Source organism: Perognathus longimembris, chromosome 6, assembly GCF_023159225.1.
Source record: "Perognathus longimembris pacificus isolate PPM17 chromosome 6, ASM2315922v1, whole genome shotgun sequence".
Taxonomy (NCBI): domain Eukaryota; kingdom Metazoa; phylum Chordata; class Mammalia; order Rodentia; family Heteromyidae; genus Perognathus; species Perognathus longimembris.
The window spans coordinates 85,789,661-85,814,769 of NC_063166.1; the positions used below are offsets into that span (position 1 = coordinate 85,789,661).

General features: G+C 46.5%; 1 protein-coding gene across 1 annotated transcript in view; it reads right to left on the reverse strand.

The window, feature by feature from the left end:
- The window catches only part of Dido1 (death inducer-obliterator 1), a 42,084-nt gene that overhangs the window by 13,759 nt on the left and 3,216 nt on the right, over positions 1–25,109 (reverse strand). The window contains exons 2-6 of the mRNA XM_048349707.1: positions 8,464–8,619; positions 5,940–6,774; positions 4,498–4,819; positions 2,089–2,301; positions 610–823 (exon numbers count right to left, since the gene is read on the reverse strand). Coding sequence (XP_048205664.1) covers positions 610–823; positions 2,089–2,301; positions 4,498–4,819; positions 5,940–6,772 — 1,582 coding nt within the window. The 5' untranslated portion in view covers positions 6,773–6,774; positions 8,464–8,619. The remainder of the gene's footprint in view (positions 1–609; positions 824–2,088; positions 2,302–4,497; positions 4,820–5,939; positions 6,775–8,463; positions 8,620–25,109) is intronic.

A 25,109-nucleotide genomic window follows, 5' to 3' on the forward strand; every position in this document is an offset into this window, starting at 1 on the left:
TGTTACTCTGAATATGAAGAACACAGTTATTCACTATGGGGTCTGCTAAGCAGTGATGATGGCCTTTAAAATGTGCATGTGTTTATGTGAGTGCAAGTATGTGAACTGGACGTGAACACAGTCTTCCTATCTAGTTAAAAATGATGTAACTAGTGAAAAATCTCATTTCAGTCATCTGATGCAACAATAATCTGTAGAAAAGATCACAACATATAGTAGTAATGGCTATGTGTAGAAAGTAGGTCCGTTTTATGCAGGGCTGTGAGAAAACTAGCTGCTTGTCTGTACAGTGGTGAGTGGCACCTGGGCAGCACCAGAGCTGCTGGAGGCTTTGCGCCAATACTTACCAGAGCCCGATCCGGGAGCCAGAGATTAAAGAATTGCCTCGCCAAGGCGAAACTCAGGAGTGAGGCTCACACAGCACTCTAGAAAAAACCAGGGCGTCCACAAGCTACTGACGATCACTGCTGGTTCCGAGGCTTTCTGGACTGAGGCGGCCTCTACCACCAGCACTAACCACAGCAGCTGCAAGTGTGGTCCTGGATCAGCCACAGGCAGCTACACAGAGACTGAGAGACGGCCTGGAGGTCAGCCCCTGGACATACGTACATTTACACAACAACGTGGAGGCTGGGGCTGCAGGCTTCTCCGGCTTCACTGCATTATAGTTGTGGTCACTCGCCCAGGATGGCGTGCTGCTTTCACAGGCTGCCTCCTTCCCTGAGGCTTCACTTCCAGGAGGGGCCACCATCACCCTCTTTGCTGGGTTTTCTTTTTTGTCTGGAGCTGGTCTCTTGTGCACAGAAGAGATTTTAATCCCTACCTGGATAATCAGTGAAACTTTAGTCATTAAGGTTAGAAATGATACTTCTACTGCATTGCACTGAGCAAGGAAGGGCACCCAAAGATCCCTCGTCCATCTGAGATTTGCACGATATATATATATATATTTTTTTTACACCCCGCCCCCCCTAGGTCTTGGACTCAGGGCCTGAGCACTGTCCCTGGCTTCTTTTTGCTCAAGGCTAGCACTCTACCACTTGAGCCACAGTGCCACTTCTGGCCATTTTCTATATATGTGGGGCTGGGGAATCGAACCTAGGGCTTCATGTATACGAGGCAAGCACTCTTGCCACTAGGCCATATTCCCAGCCCCTGCACCACATTTGCTAAATGTATTGTCTACATATACATAGTCATGTTTAGAATTGTACTGTTTACAACTGTAATGTTTAGAATTGTACTGTTGGGGTCCCATAAAGGTCCCTGACATGGAACTGTCTGAGGCCAAAGATCATTCTTGAACCACTGGGGAAGACAATGCCAAAAACAAGGTGGAAAGGGCTTGCCTGTGGATGTGAAAATGCACTCCACATCTGGAGCGGAGGGGAAGGGATGTGGAAAGAGGAGAACCAACAACTGTGTTCTCAAGGGAAATCCAGGGATCAGGATCCTGGCCAGGCCCCAGTGCTCCACATTGCCACCTTTCTTGCTGCACACAGTAACTGCTTCTTTGGGGGTTCTAAGGTCCAAAATTACCAGCCCTAAAAACCAACTTAAAGACAGGCAAGCATCTGAAAGTAATCAAGAGCTTCCTGGGAAGCATCAATCATGCTCCCTGTGTCACAACAGAATGGGCTCTGATGGCACAGCCAGACGAGTCCCAGCAAGCACTCTAGGTTTAAGAAATTAGCCTGCTGTACATTTTAGTTCTTGCCAAATCACACAGAATATAAAAACAAGAGCGTTTTGAGATGCTCTTTAAGGCACTTAACATTGCCCAGAGCCCACGCTGCCCTCCTTCAATGCCCTGTGAGTGGGCTTGGCCGGTAAACTCTCTGCCAACTTGGACAAAGCTATGGTCTGTGTCCTGTGGTTCTGGTTCTCCAGTGCCCAGCCCACCCACATCTGCTTGTGTACTTATGTTAACCAAATCCTTGGCTAATGAGGGAATCCTCAGCTAAAGGTGATCTGCATTATGTTGATACCTTGTCCTCTATACGCTGAGAATAAAGACAAGTCTATGGCAAGAACATTTCTGCACACTTTCTCCCTCCATGGCTCCAAAAATGACCTTGGCTGGCTTACCTGAACACTGCACTTGGGAAGACTCGGTTTTTCTGGCTTCATCTTGACTTTTTCTTTAGGTTTAGGTTTCTGTTCTTTACCTGAGCTTAAAGATTTCATAGTAGCTGCTGCATGTTTGAGAATGCAACTATCACTGCAGTACACGGAGTCAGGCTGTGCTACACTGGAGCACCCAGGGCCGATGCACCTGGCAGCATCCGGAGCCTCCACAACCTGCAGGACCAAACAGGTGACTTCAGACAGTGTGCATGGCAGCACCTGCAGCGGGAGTGCTTTGTGACAGCACGGAGACAGGACCGAGAGAGACCAACACGACTTCTGATAGGCATAAAAACGTCTATCTTTAGTTGAGCATGGTGGCACATGTCTGTAGCCTCAATATATAGGAGGCTGACTGTCCTTCACATCATACATGAACCCTTGGCACATGCCATTTGTACAATTCCCTTTCCTTGAGCATTCACTTACTTCTGCATTCTATTATAGAGCAAACATGTAAACCCTAAAGGAGATAGTCAGAAGGGCCTCATTAAACTTCTTTAAAAGGGGACTGGGACTTTCCCATAGAAGATTTCATGCCTGGTTGAGAGCTAGAGTAGGGTTGCTCTCCCCAAACAAACAAAACCCAAAAGACACAGGCTGCTCAATTAAATGTAAAATTTCAACTCCAGCAAAGGTGGTGCATGCCTGGGGAGGTTGAGGCAAAAGACTAGGAGTTCAAGACATGCCTAGGATACCTAGCAACTGTTGGAAACAAATCCGAAATAGAGATAATTAGTATTTTTTTAAGTTTAGATATGCTATAAAAATCACATTGGTCACCCCCGCCCCCAAACTAATAGCCACGGTCACAGCCTGATTGCACAGTCTTTTTAATTTTAAGGCCTTGAGGACAGGGCCCAACTGATGCACACCAGGATCTAACCATACCAACTGGAGCATGGATGCACATGTGTTTAAGCTAAGTTTGTGGAGATCTGTCATGCAGAAATAGGAAATGAAGACTCCACTAGAAGCCTACTTGCCTTTACTTCCTAAAGTATGCCTAATGGTCAAGACTAAAAACACACAAGCACGTCTCTCACGTTTCCTACTGCAATATCTCAGTTCTCAAACTAAAAAAAAAAAATTTTTTTTTTTTTTTTGGCCAGTCCTGGGCCTTGGACTCAGGGCCTGAGCACTGTCCCTGGCTTCTTCCCGCTCAAGGCTAGCACTCTGCCACTTGAGCCACAGCGCCGCTTCTGGCCGTTTTCTGTATATGTGGTGCTGGGGAATCGAACCTAGGGCCTCGTGTATCCGAGGCAGGCACTCTTGCCGCTAGGTTATATCCCCAGCCCTCAAACTAAAAATTTAACCATTCTTTTTCCTCTATTGAATCTAAGTTTTACCTGAAATAAAATTTAAGTTTATATTACATGTATTGGCAATAGAAAACAGGTTACTGATGACTGTTCGAAACGTGGTATTAACAGAATCACATTTTCTACGAAATTCCTCATACTATCTTTTTTTACCCCCCTGGCCAGTCCTGGGGCTTGAACTTCAGGCCTGGGCTCTGTCCCTGAGCCCCTCTGTGTTTAAGGCTAGCACTCTACCGCTTGAGCCACAGTGTCACTTCTGGCTTCATGTGAGTAGCTTATTGGACTTTCCTGTTGGGGCTCGCTTCAAACCACTATCCTCAGATCTCAGCCTCCTGAGTAGCTAGAGTTGTGAACCACCCATGCCCAGCTTCCCTCATACTAATTTTACCCCACACCAAGTTAATGGCCCAGTTCTCATTCACACCTAACATAAGTTCTAGCTTAGTGCAGACCCTAGAACTGCTGGAGGACAGGCTATGAGGTAGGCCAAATGATGTAGGAGGCCTGGAGCAAAAATGTATTGCGTGGAATTCCCATGGAAGCAGGAATGCCCAAGAGGAGACAGCCATCCTTAGGTGTAGAAGCTGCTGTGGGAACGAACTGTAATAGTTATGGCCCGCGAAGGCATCACTAGACAGGAAGGAAAACGGAGGAAAATGTCAGCCTTCAGAAACCATGCAATGAATGTTAGCATGGGCAATGTAAGGCTGACAGCATGAAATCACTACTTGGCACATGACAGTGAGGACGACACAGAAGCTCATCTTTCCTCAACAATTCTGCCAACATATGTGAAATACACAACACCAAGACTAGGAAAAGGATCCTTAGTAACAGTGTGGGGAGAAGACAGTAGAGGGTATCACTGGGATGGGTGAGCCGGAGACAGAAGTGGAGTGGAAGATGCTCTCTTGCCAGACACATGCTTCCTTAGCAAAAGGTAAAATTATTTCAAAGGAAGCCCCCTGGCCTTGTGTCTCTACCAACAGCAAGGCTGACACCTATCAAGTCAACCACTTCATGTTTGCCTTGGCAGACAAATACTTACAGGCTGGAATATCTTGAGTTTTTTCTTGCCGCTGGGATTTGCAGCTTTCTCGATTCTACCTTTTATCCCCTGGTCCTCACTAGACTTCTGTTCCACTGTCCCTATACTTGTGCACTCTGTGCCGTCACTGCCTTCGAGTCTACATCTAAGTTCCTGCTCATCTGTGGCTTCTGAGTTGGTCTCATCCTGAACTTGCAGAATAGTGCAGTTTGGGCAGATGTAATCTTCCCCATTTCTTTCCAAGAGCCGTCCCCGGGCCTCAGAAATGCCCACGCAGTCTCCGTGGAACCACTCCTCACACCGATCACAGCAGATCATAAATCTGAAATGACACAAAGACGTATCACAAACTGTCATTCTCTAGCATCCTCTTAATTCAAATGTTTTGTTTCATTGCCAATCCTGGAGCTTGAACTGAGGATATGAGCACTGTCCCTGGCTTCTTTTTGTTCAAGGCTAGCACACTACCACTTGAGCCACAGCGCCACTTCTGGCCGTTTTCTATATGTGTGGTGCTGAGGAATCAAACCCAGGGCTTCATGTATACGAGGCAAGCACTCTACCACGAGGCCATATTCCCAGCCCTCAAATGGTTTTTTTGTTTTGTTTTTTTTTGCCAGTCCTGGGGCTTGGACTCGGCCTGAGCACTGTCCCTGGCTTCTTTTTACTCAAGGCTAGCACTCTGCCACTTGAGCCACAGTGCCTCTTCTGGTCTTTTTCTATATATGTGGTGCTGAGGAACTGAACCCAGGGCTTCATGTATATGAGGCTAATACTCTCGCCACTAGGCCATATTCTCAGCCCCCTCAAATGGTTTTTAACATGAAGAAATACAAATACACAGAAAAGTAGAGAAAACAAAAACTAGGAATATTCATATGCCCTTCTTTTAGTCCTACAATTCAGCTGAGGCTGCTTTACTCTTTGGCTAGAACATTTCTAACAGTGAACTAGAGAGCTAGGACATTTTGTTCAGTGGTAAAGTACTTGTCTGGTGCATGCAAGACCCTGGATTTGATCCCCAATACTTAATCTGAAGCTTCAGGGTATGTCTCCACACAGCAAAATGGCACCCACAGCACTGCCCCACCACACTCAGCAACCAATCCAGGCATGGAGTCTAGTCACTGTCGGCTCTCCAGAGAAAAGTGAGTGCTCTCCCATGGGGACCACTGGGTGACACTGGTGGCTTGTGTGACTGAAGCAAGGAAACGCCCTCACCTCACTGACTAAACAAATGGTTACCTGTGGCTGGTGACTGCCACAGGGGTGAGGCTGGTGCAAGGGAATCCATATCCACTTCTTTTGTTTCCTTGTTTAGTAAAACTGCTCATTGAGTGCAGCTCTGAAGCACTTTGGCATCAAAGCGAGTGGAAAATTCTCTAAGGTTCCATCCCTTGGCTTGCTCTGAAAATAAGAGCAACTTTCCTCCTCCCACCTACCTGTTGTTGTGAGGCTGGCGGCAGATGCAATACAGAGCATTGGGGTCATAAACCTCACACTCGGGCTTGGGTTTTCCTGTGTCGCCAGGGCCTTCATCTTCTGTTCCATGAGTTTCTGTCCCCTCCGACAGGTTCTCCCTGTCACTTTCTGTTGTTGCCTGGGACCCTGCCCCCTGGCCAGCCTCGGGCTCCTGCTTGCAGGGTGGGGTGTCCTCGCCAGCGCTGCATGCCTCGTCCACAGTTTCAGGGGGATTCTCCTCCCAGCGCTTCTTCCGCAGGCGATTCTGAATGCCCTTCAGGGGCCTCTCTACTGGCTCCTCTGCTCGTTTCCTTCGAAGGCGATTCTGAAGCTCCTTCAGAGTAAGGCCATCGCTGTCACTATCAGAGGTATCTTCCTCATCATCACCTCCTTTGACCTTTCCAGAAGAGACAGGGCGTTCCTTCACCCCCGAGGAGCTGGGAACAGGGCCACCTCTTATCTCTGAGCTACTCTCAACGCTCCCTTCTGAGGCCGTTTCCCCGTCCGTGACCGGACAGGATGCAGGCTCACCGGAGTCCTCAAGGGAGACAGGCACACTTTTCCTTCCACGTCGACGCACTGTGGTTAGGAACTCTTCCACCCTCTCCGTGCGCTTTGGCTGCCTTCCACTGCGGCGCAGGGAGAGGCTGTGCTGCTGCGGCTGCGGCTCGGCGGAGTCCACCTCCGCATCTCCCGCACCCTCACGCTTAGCAATCGTGGTTCTCCGAAACCCCCATGTTTTCCTGAACTCTTTACTTGTGGGTTTGATAGCCTTCGGCGCATCTTCACTGCTTGGGTCCCCTTTATCATCCATACCTAATAATAAAAGACAATGACATCACGACTAACCACTGAGTCATCAAAGCCCACAGCTTTGAATCAAACACAAAAGGACATCTACTGAGTGCAACTTAGAAACAGTGAAATGAGACATGTTTCTACTTGCAAGGTGGAGCGGTATATAAACTCTGTTAGTTACAAAGCAAATGTTCTATTAAAAGCCAGCCAACAACTCCAATGTGTAGTATTGCCATTTAACTACTTAGGACACTAACTTTACAAAAGGGGCAGAAAACTTACAAAGGGCAGCTCAAGTAACACAAGGATATGACTGGTGAAGTTGACGAGACGCTTGGGTGGTAGTTAAGGACTGCACCAGTCCTGCAACGCTTTGCAGGGAGCTGGCTGGCCCTGAGTGGGAGCAGAGAGCACTGGATGCCGTGCCTCTTCTGGGTGTGGCCTGTGAGAGGACTGACCAAGTCAGTCCTGGCTTTTGCCCCCTTCCTGTCCCCCTTCCCCAGGGCCTGGCCAAAGGAGGACAGTCTTGGGCCTTGCATATTAGTCATGCTGCCAATTGAGTACAGAATAACCCTTGTGGGCTCAAAGTGCAAGAAGGACTACCCAGATTCCTAACCACAGACATGATGCAGGGTTTAGGTCTTGTTTGGTTTGTTGAACCCATGGCCCAGGTGACAGTTTCAGGGTCTACTTCTGGTTTCTTTCACTTTCTTTTTAAAGATTAAAGGATAATGGTAAGCCCTTTATTTCTAATACAACAAAGCTGGAAAAAATTAGTACTACCTTGAGACTTCTTTTCTTAGCTGTCCAGGTTTTAATCACATCTAAATGCTAATGACAATGACTGATTTTACACCATGTTCCATCCAAGGAAAAGGATTGGTATAAAATGAAGACCCTAAAAAAGTAAAATACAGAAATTTAAAAATTACTAGCAGACAACTTCTTCCTCTTGCCAGTGTGTCTGGTCCCCCCCCACAGCTGTCACTTGGCTGTGACAATTACCTGCCTGTCACCTCCATCACTCTGCTCAGTTGTTGAAGGACACAGCTCAACTAAAGGACACGCCAACAGCAATCCAAGTCATAGGGCAAACCCCTCAGGCTGCGTGGACACTGAGGACCTATGTGGTCAGGGGACGGGGGGAGGGGGCGCGCGGTGAATAGATGGGGCTCAGCTTGGTGACAATGTTCTGCTTTTACTCAGGGAGGTACTAGCCTCCAAAAGTCAAGACAAGCCAAAATCTGTTTCTTATCAATAACTATGGCAAAGTAGTTAACAAACCACCTTAGTTATAATTTCTTATTACTGCTAGAATTTATTTTTCTGTGAAAATGGGTCTGTTGCTTATGTAAACCAGTAAGTTTATACCAAAAAAAAAAAATTAACTAAGCTCTGGCTCCACCACTGAGCCACATCCCAGTCCCAGGTCCTAATTCCCAAACTACCCTCTTCATTTCTACTCAAGACAGTTTAAGCAGCAGCCTAGCCCAAACCATCCTTTACCATACACTAAATAAGATAACTGCAAAAATAAAGGAACACTATCAAGCCTTATAATAATTAAAAATTTTAAAAAATTGAATTAGATTACAATATTTCAAGTAAATACTAAAGCAACTTTACACTCATAAATAATGCCATCTAAAATAGAGGGAATATAAACAATACTTTCTTGCTACTGTTCTAATAATGTTGATACTTTACCTGCTCCACCCAGGAAAGTTCACTTTTTGCTGAAATCCTGGCCCAGGCCCAGCAGATGACCAGGCCTTGAAGCACTGCTGCCAGTCACTGCTCTTGAGAAGGTTCAAGCTTCTAACAACCAACTAGACTGCTGAGACACTGACAGGGAATGAGCTCCTGGAAGAAAATGAAACAAAAGTTATACACATGAAGTAACTGTAACTACCCACACAACGCCAAGTTTTCCAAGTAACCTTCTGAGTGACCTCCAAAGGCTCAGAAGAAAGTTCTGACCCTCTGTTAGACAGCACTGCTGGACCTGGCAGAAGCACGAGGATGGCCCAGGGAGGCCCAGCAGTGCGTTTTAGACTAGTCCAGCAAAGGCAGGCAGAGAGGCATCTCAGAGGGCTCTGGGACGATGAGCTGATCTAGCGCAAGAGAAACCCAACAGAGCAGTGAAACACAAACAAAAAGCTTTGCATACAAAGTTACTGTATGTATATTATCATATTATTTTCTGTCTTATTACCATCATTTTAATTAAAAAGCTAACATTTGAAGACTTTTACATCTCATTTATGTGCATTAACAAACTTAAAGTTTATAAAAATGTTTTTTCTTTCCTCTTTCAATAAGATGTGTTTCCTTCTAGCCAGTTTCTGAATACTACCTTTTACCACACTGACCCTCTTTAAGAGCCCTTCTCTATCTCTTACCTCCTCCTATACCTAGCTCCAACTGCCTGCTAGCTAACTGTGGTCTCCCCAGCAACCCAGGACAAAGGACAAACACTTCATCTTCTTTAAAGGGACAGAGGCCATTTAGACTACACGTCTACTCTCATTCAGCATATGGTGTGATGGCATGTACTTGCCACAAGTCACATGATCTTCAGGGCTTCCAAGAGGCCTTCTTTGAGGGCACACAGATTATTCAAGCGGGGCACTGATGGCTTATGGTACTCAGGAGACTGAGGACCTAGGTCTGAAGCCAGCCCTGACAAACAAATCTAGGTGGTCATCTCCAACTAGCCAGCAAAAAGCCAGAGATGTGACTCAAGTGGTTCAGTAACAGCCTTGAGTGAAAAAAGCTAAGTGAGAGCTCCAGGCCCTGAGTTCAAGCCCCAGTAACAGAAAAAAATTATTCCAAAGACACAGGAAATAAATTTGTATTTTTACAACACTAAGCATTTACAAAGGCAAGAAAATGACTATGTCCTTAGGAATAAAATCATTTTAAAAATTCCGTTTACATGTGAATTTGAAAACATTTCTGGATTTCAGTTCTGAAAGTAATTAGGAAAGAAAAATGGTGTTTCTATCAAGATGAATGATAAAGGGCATTCAGAATAGATCATTTTATATTGCAAATGTCTCCATAATTTTATCAACAAAAACATAAAGCTAAAGTGAGAATAAAATATATGCATAAAACTGTTTCTCCCAGAAAGGAAGAGTAAGGTGGAAATAGTTAATACGGAGTATACCAAATTTATAATTATCTTTCAACAATTTTTTTTTTTTTTTGGTGGTACTGGTTTGAACTCAGGGCCTTTTACACTTGTTAGGCTGGTATTCCACCATTTGAGCCATGCCTCTACCTCTGTGTCTTGCTGGTTATTTTGAAGAATCTAGAAAGCTTTTTGCCTTCTGCTATGATCCTATGAATCTCAGCATCCTGAGTAGTTAAAATTCTAGGTCTGAGACACCAGGATAGGGTTCCTTCTTCATTTTAAGCACCTTTTCCCCCTTTCTTTTTGTCTTGTTTGTTGTTTATCTGTCTTTGAGAAGGCACAGAAGTGGTGGGACAAAGGCAGCAGTGATACTCACTAGATAGTATATGTTGAAAATAAACTGTATAACTTAGGAGGGAAAATGGTGAGGGAAGGTGATACTGCTCAAAAAGAAGTGTACTCTGTCTGACATGTAACCACAACCCCTTTGTACATCCATCTTTACAATAAATGAAAAAAATGACATTATATTTTTCAAAAATTGCAGCCCTCCCCCCTTACTTCATTCCCATTCCTACTAAATGGAACTAGGGATACTGCAATGAAGTCTTAGTGGTGAAAAAATGCAATTCAAGTATTTTGGGTTTCAGTACCTATTCATACTCTTTAAAAGTTGAGGACTCCAGCTTAGCACTGTGGCTCGTGCCTGTAATTCTATTTGGTAGGTAGAGCTGAACTGATGGTGGTTCAAGGCCAGCAAAGAAAGTATATGAGACTGCAGAAAAAGGCTGGTGTGGTAGCATGAACTTGCCACCCCAGCTTCAGTAAGAAGCACAAAGGAGGATGAGTGAAGGGCCAGCAAGGCAGAAAGCAAGACCTAGTGTCAAAAACAGCCAGAAGGCTAAGAATGTGGCTTAGCGGTAGAGTGCTTGCCTTAGCATGCATGAAGCCCTGAGTTTAATTCTTCAGCACCACATAAATAGGAAAAGCCAGAAGTGGCGCTGTGGCTCAAGCGGTAAGAGTGCTAGCCTTGAGCAAAAAGAAGCCAGGGACAGTGCTCAGGCCCCAAGTTCAAGCCCCAGGACTGGCAAAAACAAAACAAAACAAAAAACCCATACATATGTACATGTACACATATACATACACACATATAAAGAGCTTTCATTTACATAGACTATAGGTGTTCCTAAAAATTTAAATATTGATTTTTTTGTAAAGTCTATTGCATATTAATACTTTATTAGTGAGAAAAGGAGTGTGATTTCCAGAATCACAAAAAGATTAGCACTAAAGTGGTGCTGTTTTATAATTTTGCAAATCTCTGGTTTAACAGAAGACAACCAGGGAACCAGGCACCAGAGGCTCATGCCTGTAATCGTAGCTAGAAAGGAGGCTGAGATCTGGGGTTCGTGGTTCAAAGCCAGGAAAGCCTGTGAGTCTGTGGAACTCTTCTACTAAATTATCAAAAAATCCAGAAGTGGAGCTGTGACTCAAGTGGTAGAACACTAGCCTTGCGAAAAGAAGCTCAGTAAGAGACAGTACCCAACCCCTGCCCTGAGTTCAAGCCTCAGGACAGGCACCAAAAACAAACAAACAAGACAGCCAGGGCTGGACATGACTCAAGTAGTAGAGTGCAAGCACAACGACCTGGGTTCAAATCCCAAAAATAGCGGACTTTCTATATACTCCAAGTTCTTTTTACTGCCACACATAGTTAGAATGAAATACATGAAGCCTTGCTTTACACAGGTCTGCCATTAGAAAAGGGAGGAGTATTTCAACAATCTTCATATGGTGTGTTTTTTTTTTTTTTTTGGGGGGGGGGGGGAACATGGTCATGGGGCTTGAACTGTGGGCCTGGCGCTGTCCCTGAGCTCTTCAGCTCAAGGCTAGTGCTTTACCACTTGAGTACTTGAGCCACAATACCACTTCTGGCTTCTTGGTGGTTAATTGGAGATAAGAGTGTCATGCACTTTCCTGCCCCGGCTGGCTTTGAACCACAATCCTCAGATCTCAGCCTCCTATGTAGCTAGGATTACATGCACGAGACACCGGAGCCCGGCTAATTGTGGGTATTCTTTGGTATTATACCCAATCAACAAGTAGCAGTTGGATTCTGAAACTGCACCAATGAATTAATTTTTCATGTTCTTACATTAAAACCACTGGTCTGTCAAACTTTTAGCATCTTTACTCCCATGCTGATGGGTCATTTAAAAAGAGTAGCTGGGCTGGGAATATGGCCTAGTGGCAAGAATGCTTGCCTCGTATACATGAAGCCCTGGGTTCAATTCCCCAGCACCACATATATGGAAAATGGCCAGAAGTGGCGCTGTGGCTCAAGTGGCAGAGTGCTAGCCTTGAGCAAAAAGGAAGCCAGGGACAGTGCTCAGGACCTGAGTCCAAAGCTGCAGGACTGGCCAAAAAAAAAAAGAGTAGCTCACTGAATTAAACAAACCATACAAAAGAAGTAAATTTGTTAATGTGCTCAGATCTCCTTAGAATTGCTTAATTACTGGGAAGCCATCAAGCTCACAAGGGCAGATACAAATTTCCCAAAACTCAAACTCTGGGTTAAAAGCACAAACTTTATGTATGGCAAGAAGTGATTATTTTCCTTGTGACTCACATCACTCGTGTGGAGAAGCTACCTGCCAAACAAGCCTGAGAGCAGCCCCACATGTCTTCTCCAGTCCCTGAATGCTTGGGGTGAGCTTGCCAATCCCTTTCAAATAGCTGACTAAAGGCGCCCTGGAGGGTTAAAACTGTTCTGGCTGTTCTTAAGAAGTGCTTTATGTGTCTAATGCACAGTGGTGGCATGGGGTCCCTGTGTACCCAACACAGGGACAGGTCACGTGGGGAGGCACATCACTCAATTACTGTAGGAAGTTCCCCTGAGATCACAACAGAGAACTTTGGAGATATGCTATTATTCCTACTATTTAAGAATACACTGGATATGTGCATGGAAGAGACCTCAAGGTAGTGTTGTACAACAATGATTGCCTTCAGATTCGCCAACTCAGCAAAACACTGCCTGCCACAGAGGATTTATTAAACAAGTGAAACACAACCTCCCCAAGTGGTAAATATTAAAGTCATATTAATTACTAATTATTAAAGTAAATATTAATAAAGTGTTAAAATATTTTAAATGTAGGTGCCAGTGGCTTGCATCTGAAATCTTAGCTTATTCAGAAGAATGAGATCGAAGGACTGTAGTTCAAAGCCAGCTTGGCAGGAAACCATTGAGGATTGTATCTTCAATTAAGCATCAAAAATAACCGAGTGCTAGTCTTGAGCAAAAATGCTCAGAGACAATGCCCAGACTGAGTTCAAGCTCTAGGACCAGAGTGCATATATATATTAAGAATTAGAGGTAAAAAATTTTTTTAATAAATAAATTTTAAAAAAAGAATTAGAGGCGCACAACTTTACACACACATACATATATATATATAATTAGACAAATATCAGAGGTGCACACATTACTAGAACACATTAATACTCTAATTCTGTAGAGGTAAATAACAGAAACGTAGACTTAAGATGTCTAACTCCACAAACTCTAGGGATCAATCTCTGAGGCACCTTGAAATGTAGTAACTATAATGAAGCCCCTGTACTCATGCCAGGACAACCCCAGGAAAACAACAAAGACTACCCACCAGAAAGGTAACAGTGCCTATTTGCCCCACCTTCGAACTTGTTTCTCATGAAGCAGTACTTAAAACAACTTTAACTTTGAGGCAAGTTTAACCTAACCAGAGATTACTCTCAATACATTTTGACCTCTGACTCATTAAGGGTCATCTGTCTCAATGAATTTTGTTACGTGGATAAGGGGAAGAGAAGATACTAAAGTTCTCTATCAACAAGAAAAAATTTAATTGCTTTTTATATGTAGCAGGCTAATTAGAATATGCCTAGAAAATGTAAAAAAAAAATCTGGTAACTGGAAAGCTTCCCATCCTGCCCTCAGAAATAGGTACTTGTAATCAACACTAACCCACAGGCTGCTGTGCTCAGTTTTCCTGGTATGGAACCTCAAGATATAGCAGCAAAAGCAATGCTTATCCATCACACATTGAGGTTTGGGCCACCAGTAGCTATACAGAATCTGACTCAATAGTACAAACTACATATAAATCCTTTAGTGACCATGCTGTCAAAAAGGACCCTCTGCACACTAGGGATATAGTCTGTGGTTCCCATAGTTACAGGAATTCTGATCCCTCCTCTGACCTGCTTGCCACCCTGACCTGCACTGGCTATGGGTTTAATTCAACTACCCTATCACTTTCTGTTCTTCTTAGTTCCTATCTAAAAAACCTCCAGGATTCCACAGCTATTTTTGCCCTTGTCCACACTCTCCCCTTTCCCTACTGCAGTAGAAGTGCTGCTGAACCCAGGAGAGGGTATGTATGTGCAACTTCACAAATGGAATCTACTTTCCCAGATATTTAGGATCCATTTTTTCAACTCTTTTCCCAACAGTTAAGAGTATTTTTAATCACTATTTAGAGTAGCCATCAAAATGTGGTTGGACTCTCAGATTAAAACTATCACCATGACACTAATAAAACATTATGTGTCCTTTTCACTGCGATTCTCAAGCATATATTGAGTTTTTCAGAAGCTAAATGACAGTGGCAGTATTACTTTAGCAACTAGAGATCAATGTAAAAAGCCAGCTGTGGTCAGTTAAGCCAGAGATTTGCAAAACAACATACAGGTCAGTTTTTGTTTTAAATTGCTCTGGACTTAGAAAATAGTTTTTGTTTTTTAATGTTAAATATGATACCAGAAAATGAAGATTAAATATACAAACGTTCTTTGGGGAGGGAAGGGTTAAGGATGAAGTAAGTGACCATGACCTAGATACACTGTGCATATTTAAGTGGATATATTAAGTTGAAACCCCTTTGTATAACTATTTGAAGACAAAAAAGGGGAAAAGGAAAAAAGTTATTTGGGGTTGGGGAGGTCGGAGTACAGAATTCCTAACTGCTACAGTAGCTGGTGTGCCTGGGAGAGCAGAGACCCGAGGGTGACCCAAAGGGCTGACCCTGGATCTACCGTTCCACCCAGTCAGGACTCCAAGGACAGTGGCTAGGACTGCTGCATTACTTCACCCCCTCTCACTAACCTTCTCTCGTTTGGTTTCCAGTGATTATTCAGAGAAGGCTTGGATGGCTGCTACCTAAATTTAGAATAAGCCTTCTCTTAGAAGCATTTACTCTACGAGGCGGAGCTACAGTTAGGAGGCATCAGGATCTCTGGCCACAGCCTTGCGTGCTTGTGTGTATATCCTGGGCTTCTTTGCTCAAAGCTAGTGTTCTAACCCTTGAGCCACAGCTCCACTTGCAGCTTTCTGCTGGTTAACTAGAGGTAAGAGAGTCTGTCTCTCCAGCTTTCCTGTCACCTACAAAGGTCATCTGGATTCATCTTCCCCTTCCCTGAGCTTGGTCAAGATCAATGTCTAGTTTCACTTGCAGAGGTTATGGGAGTGAACAACCAGGGTCTTCACCAGGGGGTTCTGGCACAAGAAACAGGACTTCCTATATCAATTTTCATCAACCTATGCACAGCTGAATTCCACAGTCAAGCCCTCTCATGAAGTAACTTTCCAGTAATTTACTCATCATCAGTGGCACATGGAGATGGTCCAGTAACAAGCTACAAGACAGGAAATGTCACTAAAGATATGTTTGAAAAAGAGAAAAACACTATTGTTTTTAAGTTACAATCTAACAAATGCAGAGTCCCTGTCCACCTGCCCTGTGCATCTCCACTGGGGTGAGGGCCTGAGGGCTCTCTTGGCACAAATTCCATATTCCAGATCCTACTCCCAACAGCCACAACACTCCTCCCTACTCCCTTCCAACCCCAGCCATTTGGGCCGGGTAGGGCAAGTTCTTGGTGAAAGAGACTCCATGGACCGGCAAGTGTGAGAGGACAGGCTTTAAAGCTTTTAATCCTGGCTACAAGCAGTCTTTCAGAGAATTAGGCTGCAATTGCAAAGTACAAATTACCACTGGTGAAATAGGCAGGGACAATGCCGGCGTGTTTCCTAAAAGGGATTTCAAAGCACGATTTGGTCAAGTGCCACATCAACACTAAACTCAGCAAGTACACGGCAAGTCAACAGCACTCATCAAAGTGACAGCATCTGTGTGGCAGTTTGGAGAATCAGGCTCTCTAACGTTAGTCCCTCTCCTCTCTCCCCCACCTCCCAGTGGGGCTTGAACTCAGGGCCTAGATGCCGTCCTTGAGCTTGTTTTGCTCAAGGCTAGGAGCACTTCTACCACTTGAACCACAGCTACATTTCTCGCTTTTTGGCGGCTAATTGGAGGTAAGAGTCTCACAGGTTTTCCTGCGTGGGCTGGCTTTCAACCTCAATCCACAGATCTCAACCTCCAGATCAGCTAGGATTGTAGGCATGAACCACAAGCACCTGGCTAAAATGACTTTATTTAACAAGTACTTACAACCCTCTGCTTAAATGCTAGGTACAGAGGACAGAGTGTCAACCTGGGTTTCTTATATGTAGGACTGCTTCCCTTTCACTTAAGATTTGTAATTTCCTTAAAGGTGACAAACTGAACACAAACTAATGTTCATCATCAGGTGACTAGTTTGAAAAAAAATCAAGAAAACACCCACACAATATTTAGAACATAAAGGATGATGGCTGGGTGCCGTGGCTCAATGCCTGCAATCCAAGCTACCCAGGAGGCTGAGATCTGAGGATCACAGTTCAGCCCAGGCAGGAAAAGTCCCCATGAGACTCTTATCTCCAATAAACTACTCAAAAAAGCTGGGAGTGGTGCTGTGGCTCAAGTGGTAGAGCGCTAGCCTTGAGCACAAAGAGGCTCAGGGACAGTGTCCAGGCTCTGAGTTTAAGGTCCAGAACTGGCAAAAAATAAATGCATTAGAAAATAAAGGATGATGAATTGCAAGATTCAGTGCCATGCATGGAATTCCACCACAGAGTTAAAACAGTGGTGACAAGAAGCCCACAGCAAAACACCCCACCACAGGTACACCTCTATATTCATGAACACAGCAGCGCTCCCTTTCAGTGTTTTTAATAGTTTTTACATAGTATTTAAACTTTCTATTGCCTTTGTAACCCCAACACACCAATCATTTTCATTGCAACAAAAATTCAGCTTTTCATAAAAGTAAATGAAATACCATATGAAAAACCAAAAACGCAGAACCTAAATTTGGCACCAAAAAGGAGAAATCTGCCTCATTTACATACAGGTTAATCACGATAAATTGCACAGACACAGCTACAAAATTCTTTATATAACTGCCCATTCAACTTCCCTTATTTCCCTCAAAATCACTACTCATACACACACATACACACACACACGCCCCACAAAGCGTGGGGAACATGACCTTTCTCATAGACAAGCCTATTTCTACAAAACGAACTCAATTCAGACTTTGTGCTTTGGCCTCCTTCCCAATAAGCAGGCAACCAACCACTGGCTGGCAATCAATCGCATAACCCTTGCCACTTCATTAATGTAATCGTTTCACACTAGCCCTAAGGAGACTATTAGGTGAATATCACAAGGAGCCCCACCAGTTAAATACAAAATCCGAAAGAGAGACTTCACTTAGCGAAAACTTCTAACGGTTTTCAGAGTTCACCAAGCTGAGAAACCGACTAGAACATGGACTAGTGCAGGAACCCAAAAGGCAACAGAAAGCCAGCCAGTTTGTAAACACACAGAAACCCAGGTGGATACACCAGGAGCTCTGGTGTGCACAACCAGGACCTGGCACGGCTCACACACACCAACACTGAATGAAGAACTCTTTCTTGGGCTGCTCAGTACTGATTGGGGGACTCAGACCCGGGGGCCTAGAAAGGCAGTACCAGTGGACCCGCTAGCTTCTTCGACGAGAAACAGGTGCCAAAATACCTCAGGAGGCCAACTCCTCCAGGCCTTCAAGGCCCACCAGGCCCACCGTGTGAATGGGCCCCAAACAATGGCACAGGTCCTCCGCCGGCCATTGTGACGCTCTCGCTCCCGCAGGGCCGGGATGGGGTGGGGTGCTCTGACCGGGCAGCCAATGACACAACTTCACCTTTTCCTAACGCCTTCCCCTCGGAAGGCCACTGGCGCTGCCGCCTTTTGGTGGAAAATCCGAAGAACACCCAACACCCACTGCATTCCCAAACCAGACGGGAACCCTCTTCCTCCAAGCCCAGCCTGGGCGGGTCTGTACCAGCCGACGGCAGCCCGTCGCAGGGCCGCCACTCTCGCCCTCTTGCCTAGGCCCAACTCCTGGGGCGGGTCGAGCCTCTGAAGGCCCGGCCGGGTTCGGCTCAGTATCTACAATGGGGAGCAGCGGCTCGGCCATTCCCGGACACAGGCGGCCGCGGGAGGCTCCGCGGGGCGGGCCTGGGGACGGGCCGGCGGGCTGCGCGGATCACCCCCGAGGGCTCGCAGGCGCCCGCCCGGGGAGCCCCGCCGCGGCCCCACCAACAGCCCGTGATTCAGCGGAAACTAGGCCGCCCGAGCCGCCCCGCCCGGGAAGCCAAGGCCGCAGCTCGCGAGCCCGCGGCCGCCATCTTCCCGGCAGGAGCGGCTCCGCGCGGGCTCGCCCCCGCCCGCCCGGCGGGGCACCCGCTCCACCCGCGGCCGAAGGCGGTCTGCTCAGCGCCCGCTCCCCCACCGAGCCCGAGCACTCACCGCGGCCGCCAGGGCCCGCAGCCACTTCCCACGCCGCCGCGGGGCTGGAGCGGTGCGGCGCGGCCCGGCGCGCGACAGCCACCGAGACGCGGCCCGGCTAGAGCGGCCGGCGCCCCGGCCCAGCCGCCCAAGGAGGCCGGCCACCGAGACGCGGCCCGGCTAGAGCGGCCGGCGCCACGGCCCAGCCGCCGAGGGAGGCCGGCCACCGAGACGCGGCCCGGCTAGAGCGGCCGGCGCCACGGCCCAGCCGCCGATGGAGGCCGGCCACCGAGACGCGGCCCGGCTAGAGCGGCCGGCGCCACGGCGGCCCCGCCCGCGCGCATGCGCCGGCCATCCACCCGGCGGCCCCTGAAAGCCCGCCGGGCCGACCCGGGCGACCCTTGACCTTCAAGGCTCGGCCTCGGGCGCCCGCTCCGCTCCCTCAGCCACCGGATGGACGGGCCAGGGTCCCGACCCCAGGCCACGCGCGGTTAGTGCCGTGGGCCCACGGCTTCCGCCCTAGGCCCTCGCTTCCCCTTCACGTACGGCAACACAGCCCTGGAAAGGGGCCCGCGGGCCCCAGGCTTCAGTCCCTCCGCAGGACACGGGGTGCCCGAGTCCGGGGAGGCCGGGGCTTCGGCCGGCCGGCTTTCTAATAAACATCTCCACCGCTCTTCCAGAGAAAACCGGCCTCTGCGGGTGAAACCCGGCTCCGTGGAATCCGGCAGGGAGGGGCCCACGGCCCCTTTCACCTCTTCCTCCTCAGAGCGCCCTCCCTATGGGGAGTGGGGGGGGGGGGGTTGAAACCAGGGTGTCCGCAGAAGGGGAGGCGCACTGGGAAGACCCAGGAGGGTAGGAGGCCGCCTTCTCCAAGGGCTGCACCTCTATCCTCAATCCTCCCCAGCCTCTTTGGCTGAGGGTCTTTACATAAAGCAAAACTCAGAGCAAGTTTTTTGCAAGGTGAGTTTTCAGATTTTAACTCTGGGGAGCAGTTTCAGGCTGGGTATTCAAAAGCAGCACTGGAAGAACAGAAAGGGGATAAGAGGAATTACAAGCTCAGAGCCTAGGGAACCAGGAAGGGAGCAGAGGCCCGTAGGGTAGGCTCACTCTCCCAACCCTCTCACTGGGCCACCTACAGGGCCACGGTCCATGTTTGAGCATTCCTCCCTGGTTAGTTGCTTTCATTCCTCTCCACAGGGAAAAACATCAGGAGGATGTAGTTTGGGTGTTATTAAACTATTCCCAAGGAATAACTCCTCCTAAAAAAACATTTTAAAAGTAAAACCCAGACAGGGCCGGGTGGCTAACACTGTAATCCTGGCTACTGAGGAAGCTGAGATCTGAGGATCATGGTTTGAAGCCAACGGGGGCAGAAAAGTCCCCAGGAAGACTCCAATAAGCCACTCAGAAAAAAAAGTTAGAAGTAGTGCTGCCACTGAAGGCTGAAACCCTGGAGCACTAACTAGCCTTGAGCACAAAGAGGCCCCAGGACAGAGCCCAGGCCCTCAAAGGACCAGCACCAAGAAGACAAAGTAATTTGGTCTTAAATTCCTTTGGATGCCACTCATTTACATTACAACAACAGAGAGAAAAGAAAAAAACAAAAACAAAACCCCTCTTCCCTAAGTCCTTCAATGTACCACCAAAACCTTGAAGCAGCTCAAAGGTGCACCAGGGTGGGCCAGTAAGTAGGGCAGAAACAGTAGATGAAAGCAGTTTTTGTTGGGCTGTAAGTTCACCCCACCCAGAGCCAAAGAAATTCCAAAGCACAGCACTCGAGTTCCATGACCCATTTTTTTGGTGTGTGTATCCTGGGGCTTGAACTCAGGGCCAGGGCACTGTCCTTGAGCTTTTTTACTCAAGGCTAACACTCTACCACTTGAGCCATAGCTCTACTACTGGCTTTTGGGGGTGGGGGGAGAGGATAGTGGGGGGATGGCTAATTTGAGTCTTAGGGACTTTCCTGCCTGAGCAGGCTTCCAATTGTAATCATCAGATCTCAGCCTCCTAAGCAGCTAGGATTATAAGCATGAACCAGTGGTGCCCAGAATTTCCATGGAGCACAGCCTGTGTGAACACTACTGTACCTGGATTGGGCCCAGCAAAATGCCTGATCCCAAGTGAAAATGCTGAAGCAGAAGCAGCTAGCAGTGGCCAAAAGGGACTCCTGGCTGCCAGCTTTCTAGCAACTCATTTGTGTGTCCACGGCATGGTACACTAGGACGACTGAGGAGGGAAAGAACAGCAGGGAAGGCCAAAGGGGATATGGAAGAGGGAGCACAGGCAGGGGAGGAGTGGAACCCAGCAGAGGCCTCAGGCCTTGTAGGCCCGCTGCCTGGACCTCCCAGTTTGGAGAGACCCAGCAGGATTGTTGGGAGGACTTGCCCCACACTCCTTGCAAGCCAGACCTGTGCGGAGCAGGGGATGCTCTTTCCACTTCCCGGGGTTCCGCAGCCCCAGGCCTTGGTATTCAGGAACCATGCTTGTACCCAGGGTCCCCAAATTGGAAGAGGCTCAAATCCAGGATGTAAGGTATGTAAAGAACCTATGAACAACATCTAGAGATAAGTCCTCTGGATACTTACCCCTACCCACCTAACATAATGTAAATGCTACAGAGATATTATGATATGATGTTTAGGGAACAATGAAAAACAGGTCAGTTTGTATTCAGTACCAATTCAGTTTTTCTGAGAGGTGGGGGGTGGAGGGGAGACAGATTCTGAAGGCCTCACTATGTAGCCCAGGCTAGCCTCGACTCAAGCTCTCCCTACTTCTGCCTCCTAAATGAGGCACGCACCATCATCATACCTGGCTCTGTACATTTCGACCACAACCAGTTAAGTCTACAACTGTAGAACACATTCTACCGAAAATTTACACTATATGGGAGACTGACCAGCTAGCTTTGTTATTTAATTTTGAACCGAGGAGCTGGCACATGCTAAGCAAGTTCTCTATAAGACCAGCTAGCTTTTTAACAGTTAACTATCATCTATCCACCTACCTACCTACCTGTAACCAGGCAAATGCTAAGCAAGGAGACTCCACCACTCACTGAACTATCTCTAAGCCCCAACAGTTTTTGCCCCCCAGTCCCTAGGGCTTGAACGGAGGACCTGAGCACTGTTCCCTGAGCTTCTTTTGCTCAAGGCTGGCACTCTACCACTTGAGCCACAGCGCTACTTCTGGCCTTTTCTGTTTATGTGGTGCTAAGGAATCCAACCCAGGGCTTCAGGCATGCAAGGCAAGTACTCTACCACTAAGCCACATTCCCAGACCCCCAACAGTTAACTTTAGACAAATCTATTTGCATAGAACAATCCACTTACAATCAAGCTAGCTCTTACTTCTCCCTGAGGCAAAACAGAGTAAAGCACTATTCTTTTGTTCCCCTTTAAAGAACACAGATGAAAAATTTCAGACAGCTCTTTAACAGTAAGGACAAACACTGCATCCTAATAGCACCATCAGAAAAGGCAGCTTCAGGGGCTGGGGATATGGTCTAGTGGCAAGAGTGCCTGCCTCGTATACATGAGGCCCTGGGTTCGATTCCCCAGCACCACATATATAGAAAACGGCCAGAAGTGGCGCTGTGGCTCAAGTGGCGGAGTGCTAGCCTTGAGCAAAAAGAAGCCAGGGACAGTGCTCAGGCCCTGAGTCCAAGGCCCAGGACTGGCCAAAAAAAAAAAAAAAAAAAAAAGAAAAGGCAGCTTCAAGAAACTACCCACTGAGTCATGTTGAATGCTGTTTTGAAACAACCAACCATCATAGCAGCAGTGTGTGCAGGGAGGGATAAATTAAGGGCTCTACAAAGCTGAAAAAAGCAAGAAAATAAAACATTTCGTAGAAAAACTGTGCTTCAACCTCAAAAAACGGTAGGAAGTCAGCTGTGATGTGTAATGGCTGTAGATGTAACAATTGAAGCAATTCCTTTAGATAAGAGAATAGACAACATGAATAGGAAATAATACAGGAAACCACTCCCATTAATGGTGTACAAATAATTCATATACACTGAATATTACCAGAAGCCTGTCATCACTAACTTGTCTTATCTAAAAACAAAGATGGATCTTTGATCTCCTTAGCCTTTATAGGTTGCTGAAGACCTACAGGTGTGTGTGTGAGGGGGGTGCGCGCGCGCGCACACATGCATAGACATACACTGTGAGGGTTGGTGAATAGGCAGACCACACACATTTTAGGACAGAATCTACAAAGCAAAAAGGAGCTGCACACAAAACAGGGAACAGAATGTAGATGTGTTATTCTCAGGTGTTAGTCTCAGTTCTATCATTTTCCAGAGATCCTTAGAGTATGTAAAAATATATAATAAAGCCCTTTGGGGTTGGGGCTGGGAATGTGGCTTAGTGGTAGAGTGCTTACCTAATATGCATGAGGCCCTGGGTTCGATTCCTCAGTACCACATGAACAGAAAAAGCTAGAAATGCTGCTGTGGCTCAAATGGTAGAGTGCCAGCCTTGAGCACAGAGAGGCCAGGGACAGTGCTCAGGCCCTGAGTTCAAGCCCCAGGACTGGCCAAAAAAAAAAAAAAAAAAAAAAAAAAACCTCCCCGCCCCTCCCCCCCAAAAAAACCTTTGTTATCTAAACAGGAGCAAACACATTAATACAGAACCATTTGCTTCTACCTCTGAGAATGTTTCATGCTACTTTAAGACACCTTTTTCCTGAATTCAGTGGAAAAGTAAATAAAGCCAACTTCAGAAGAAAGCAAGGCAAATAAACACTTATGAATGTTTTTACCTCTAGTTTATAGAGGAACATATGAAGTAAGAATAAAAAAAATAAAGCCTTTCACAGATTTTGACAAAAAAGCAATTCAAGAGTAAGGCACTCACATGTAGAAGACTGAAACTAGATCACTGTTCCTTGTCCTGTACTAAAATCAATGCAAAGCTATATTTCTTAATATAACTGCCCAAACTCTCTAACCATTTTGGGGAAAACACGGGAAGAGGTAAAGGCAACAATGTCCTGAATAGGACTCCAGCCTCACAAGTAAGAGCAGGACTGGCAAATGGGACTGCATGAAACTAAAGCTTATTCACAGAAAAGGAAACAGTGGCATCAATACACAGCCCACAGAATGTGAGAACATCTGTGCCAGCTATGCATTTGAAAAGGCATTAACAGCCAGAACAAATACAAGTAGTTCAAAATACCTGACCTCACGTGATAGGTCTATTAAGATGCAGACACAATGAAAATACTTCAGAAAATTACTGACGGTTAAATATAATCAACCTGTATGATTTAAATTAATCCCTGTTCTGGCCCACCTCAAAAACAAGATGGTGAAAATGCAAAGGAGTGTATCTGAAGGGAAAAATCAGTGGAAATTAGGAATGCTCATACACTGCCAAATGGATATCGAAAAAGGTGCTTTCGTTTTACTTTGAATTTCAATAAATTGATATGCAGAAATTACTCTTCCTATACAAGAATCACTTTGAACTTCAAATCAATAGCTTTCTTGTACAAAAAGAATCAGATTGTACAACTCTGCCTATGGGTACAAAAGGCCAATGGTGTTGCCTTTATGGTTGTACAAAAAAATGCAGAAATGAGACAAGTTTCATAACAGAAAAGCATTCAGTTGGAAGCAGGTAGCTTATGCTTGTGATAGCTACTCAGGACAGGAGATTTGAGGATCAATGTTGGAAGAGAAGGAGAGAAGGGGAGGGGATAAGCTCTTTTTTTTTTTCTTTTTTTGGCCAGTCCTAGGCCTTGGACTCAGGGCCTGAGCACTGTCCCTGGCTTCTTTTTGCTCAAGGCTAGCACTCTGCCACTTGAGCCACAGTGCCACTTCTGGCCATTTTCTATATATGTGGTCCTGGGGAATCGAACCCAGTGCTTCATGTATACGAGGCAAGCACTCTACCACTAGGCCATATTCCCAGCCCGGGGGATAAGCTCTGAAAGAGTAAATTTGGGGCAGAATTGTAGCTCAACAGTCAAGTGCCTGCCTAGCATGTACAAACCGAAGTTAGGGAAGGAGGGTGGTACAAATGTGAGAGATTTTTGTTTATTTTTTTTTAAAAGGACAGTCAGGGTCAGTCACTGGTGGCTCACACCTATAATCTTAGCTACTCAGGAGACTGAGATGTGAGGATCGCAGTCCAAAGCCAGCCCATGCAGGAAAGTCTGTGAGACTTGTTATCTCCAATTAACCACCACTAGAAAACCAAAAGTGGCACTGTGGCTCAAAGTGCTAGGGTGTTGACCTTGAGCAAAAGTGCTCAAGGACAGTGTCCAGGTCCCGAGTTCAAGCCCCATACCGACAAAAGAAAAACAACAGCAAACACTTGCCCCATCTTTACCCAGTGCTTTCCATGTTTCTTCCCTCCCAGACACTGGATTACAACAGCTGTGCTCATGCAAAAATGAAAATAAAGGGGCTGGGAATGTGGCTTAGGGGTAGAGTGCTTGCCTAGCATGCATGAAGTCCTGGGTTGAATTCCTCAGCACCACATAAACAGAAAAACCCAGAA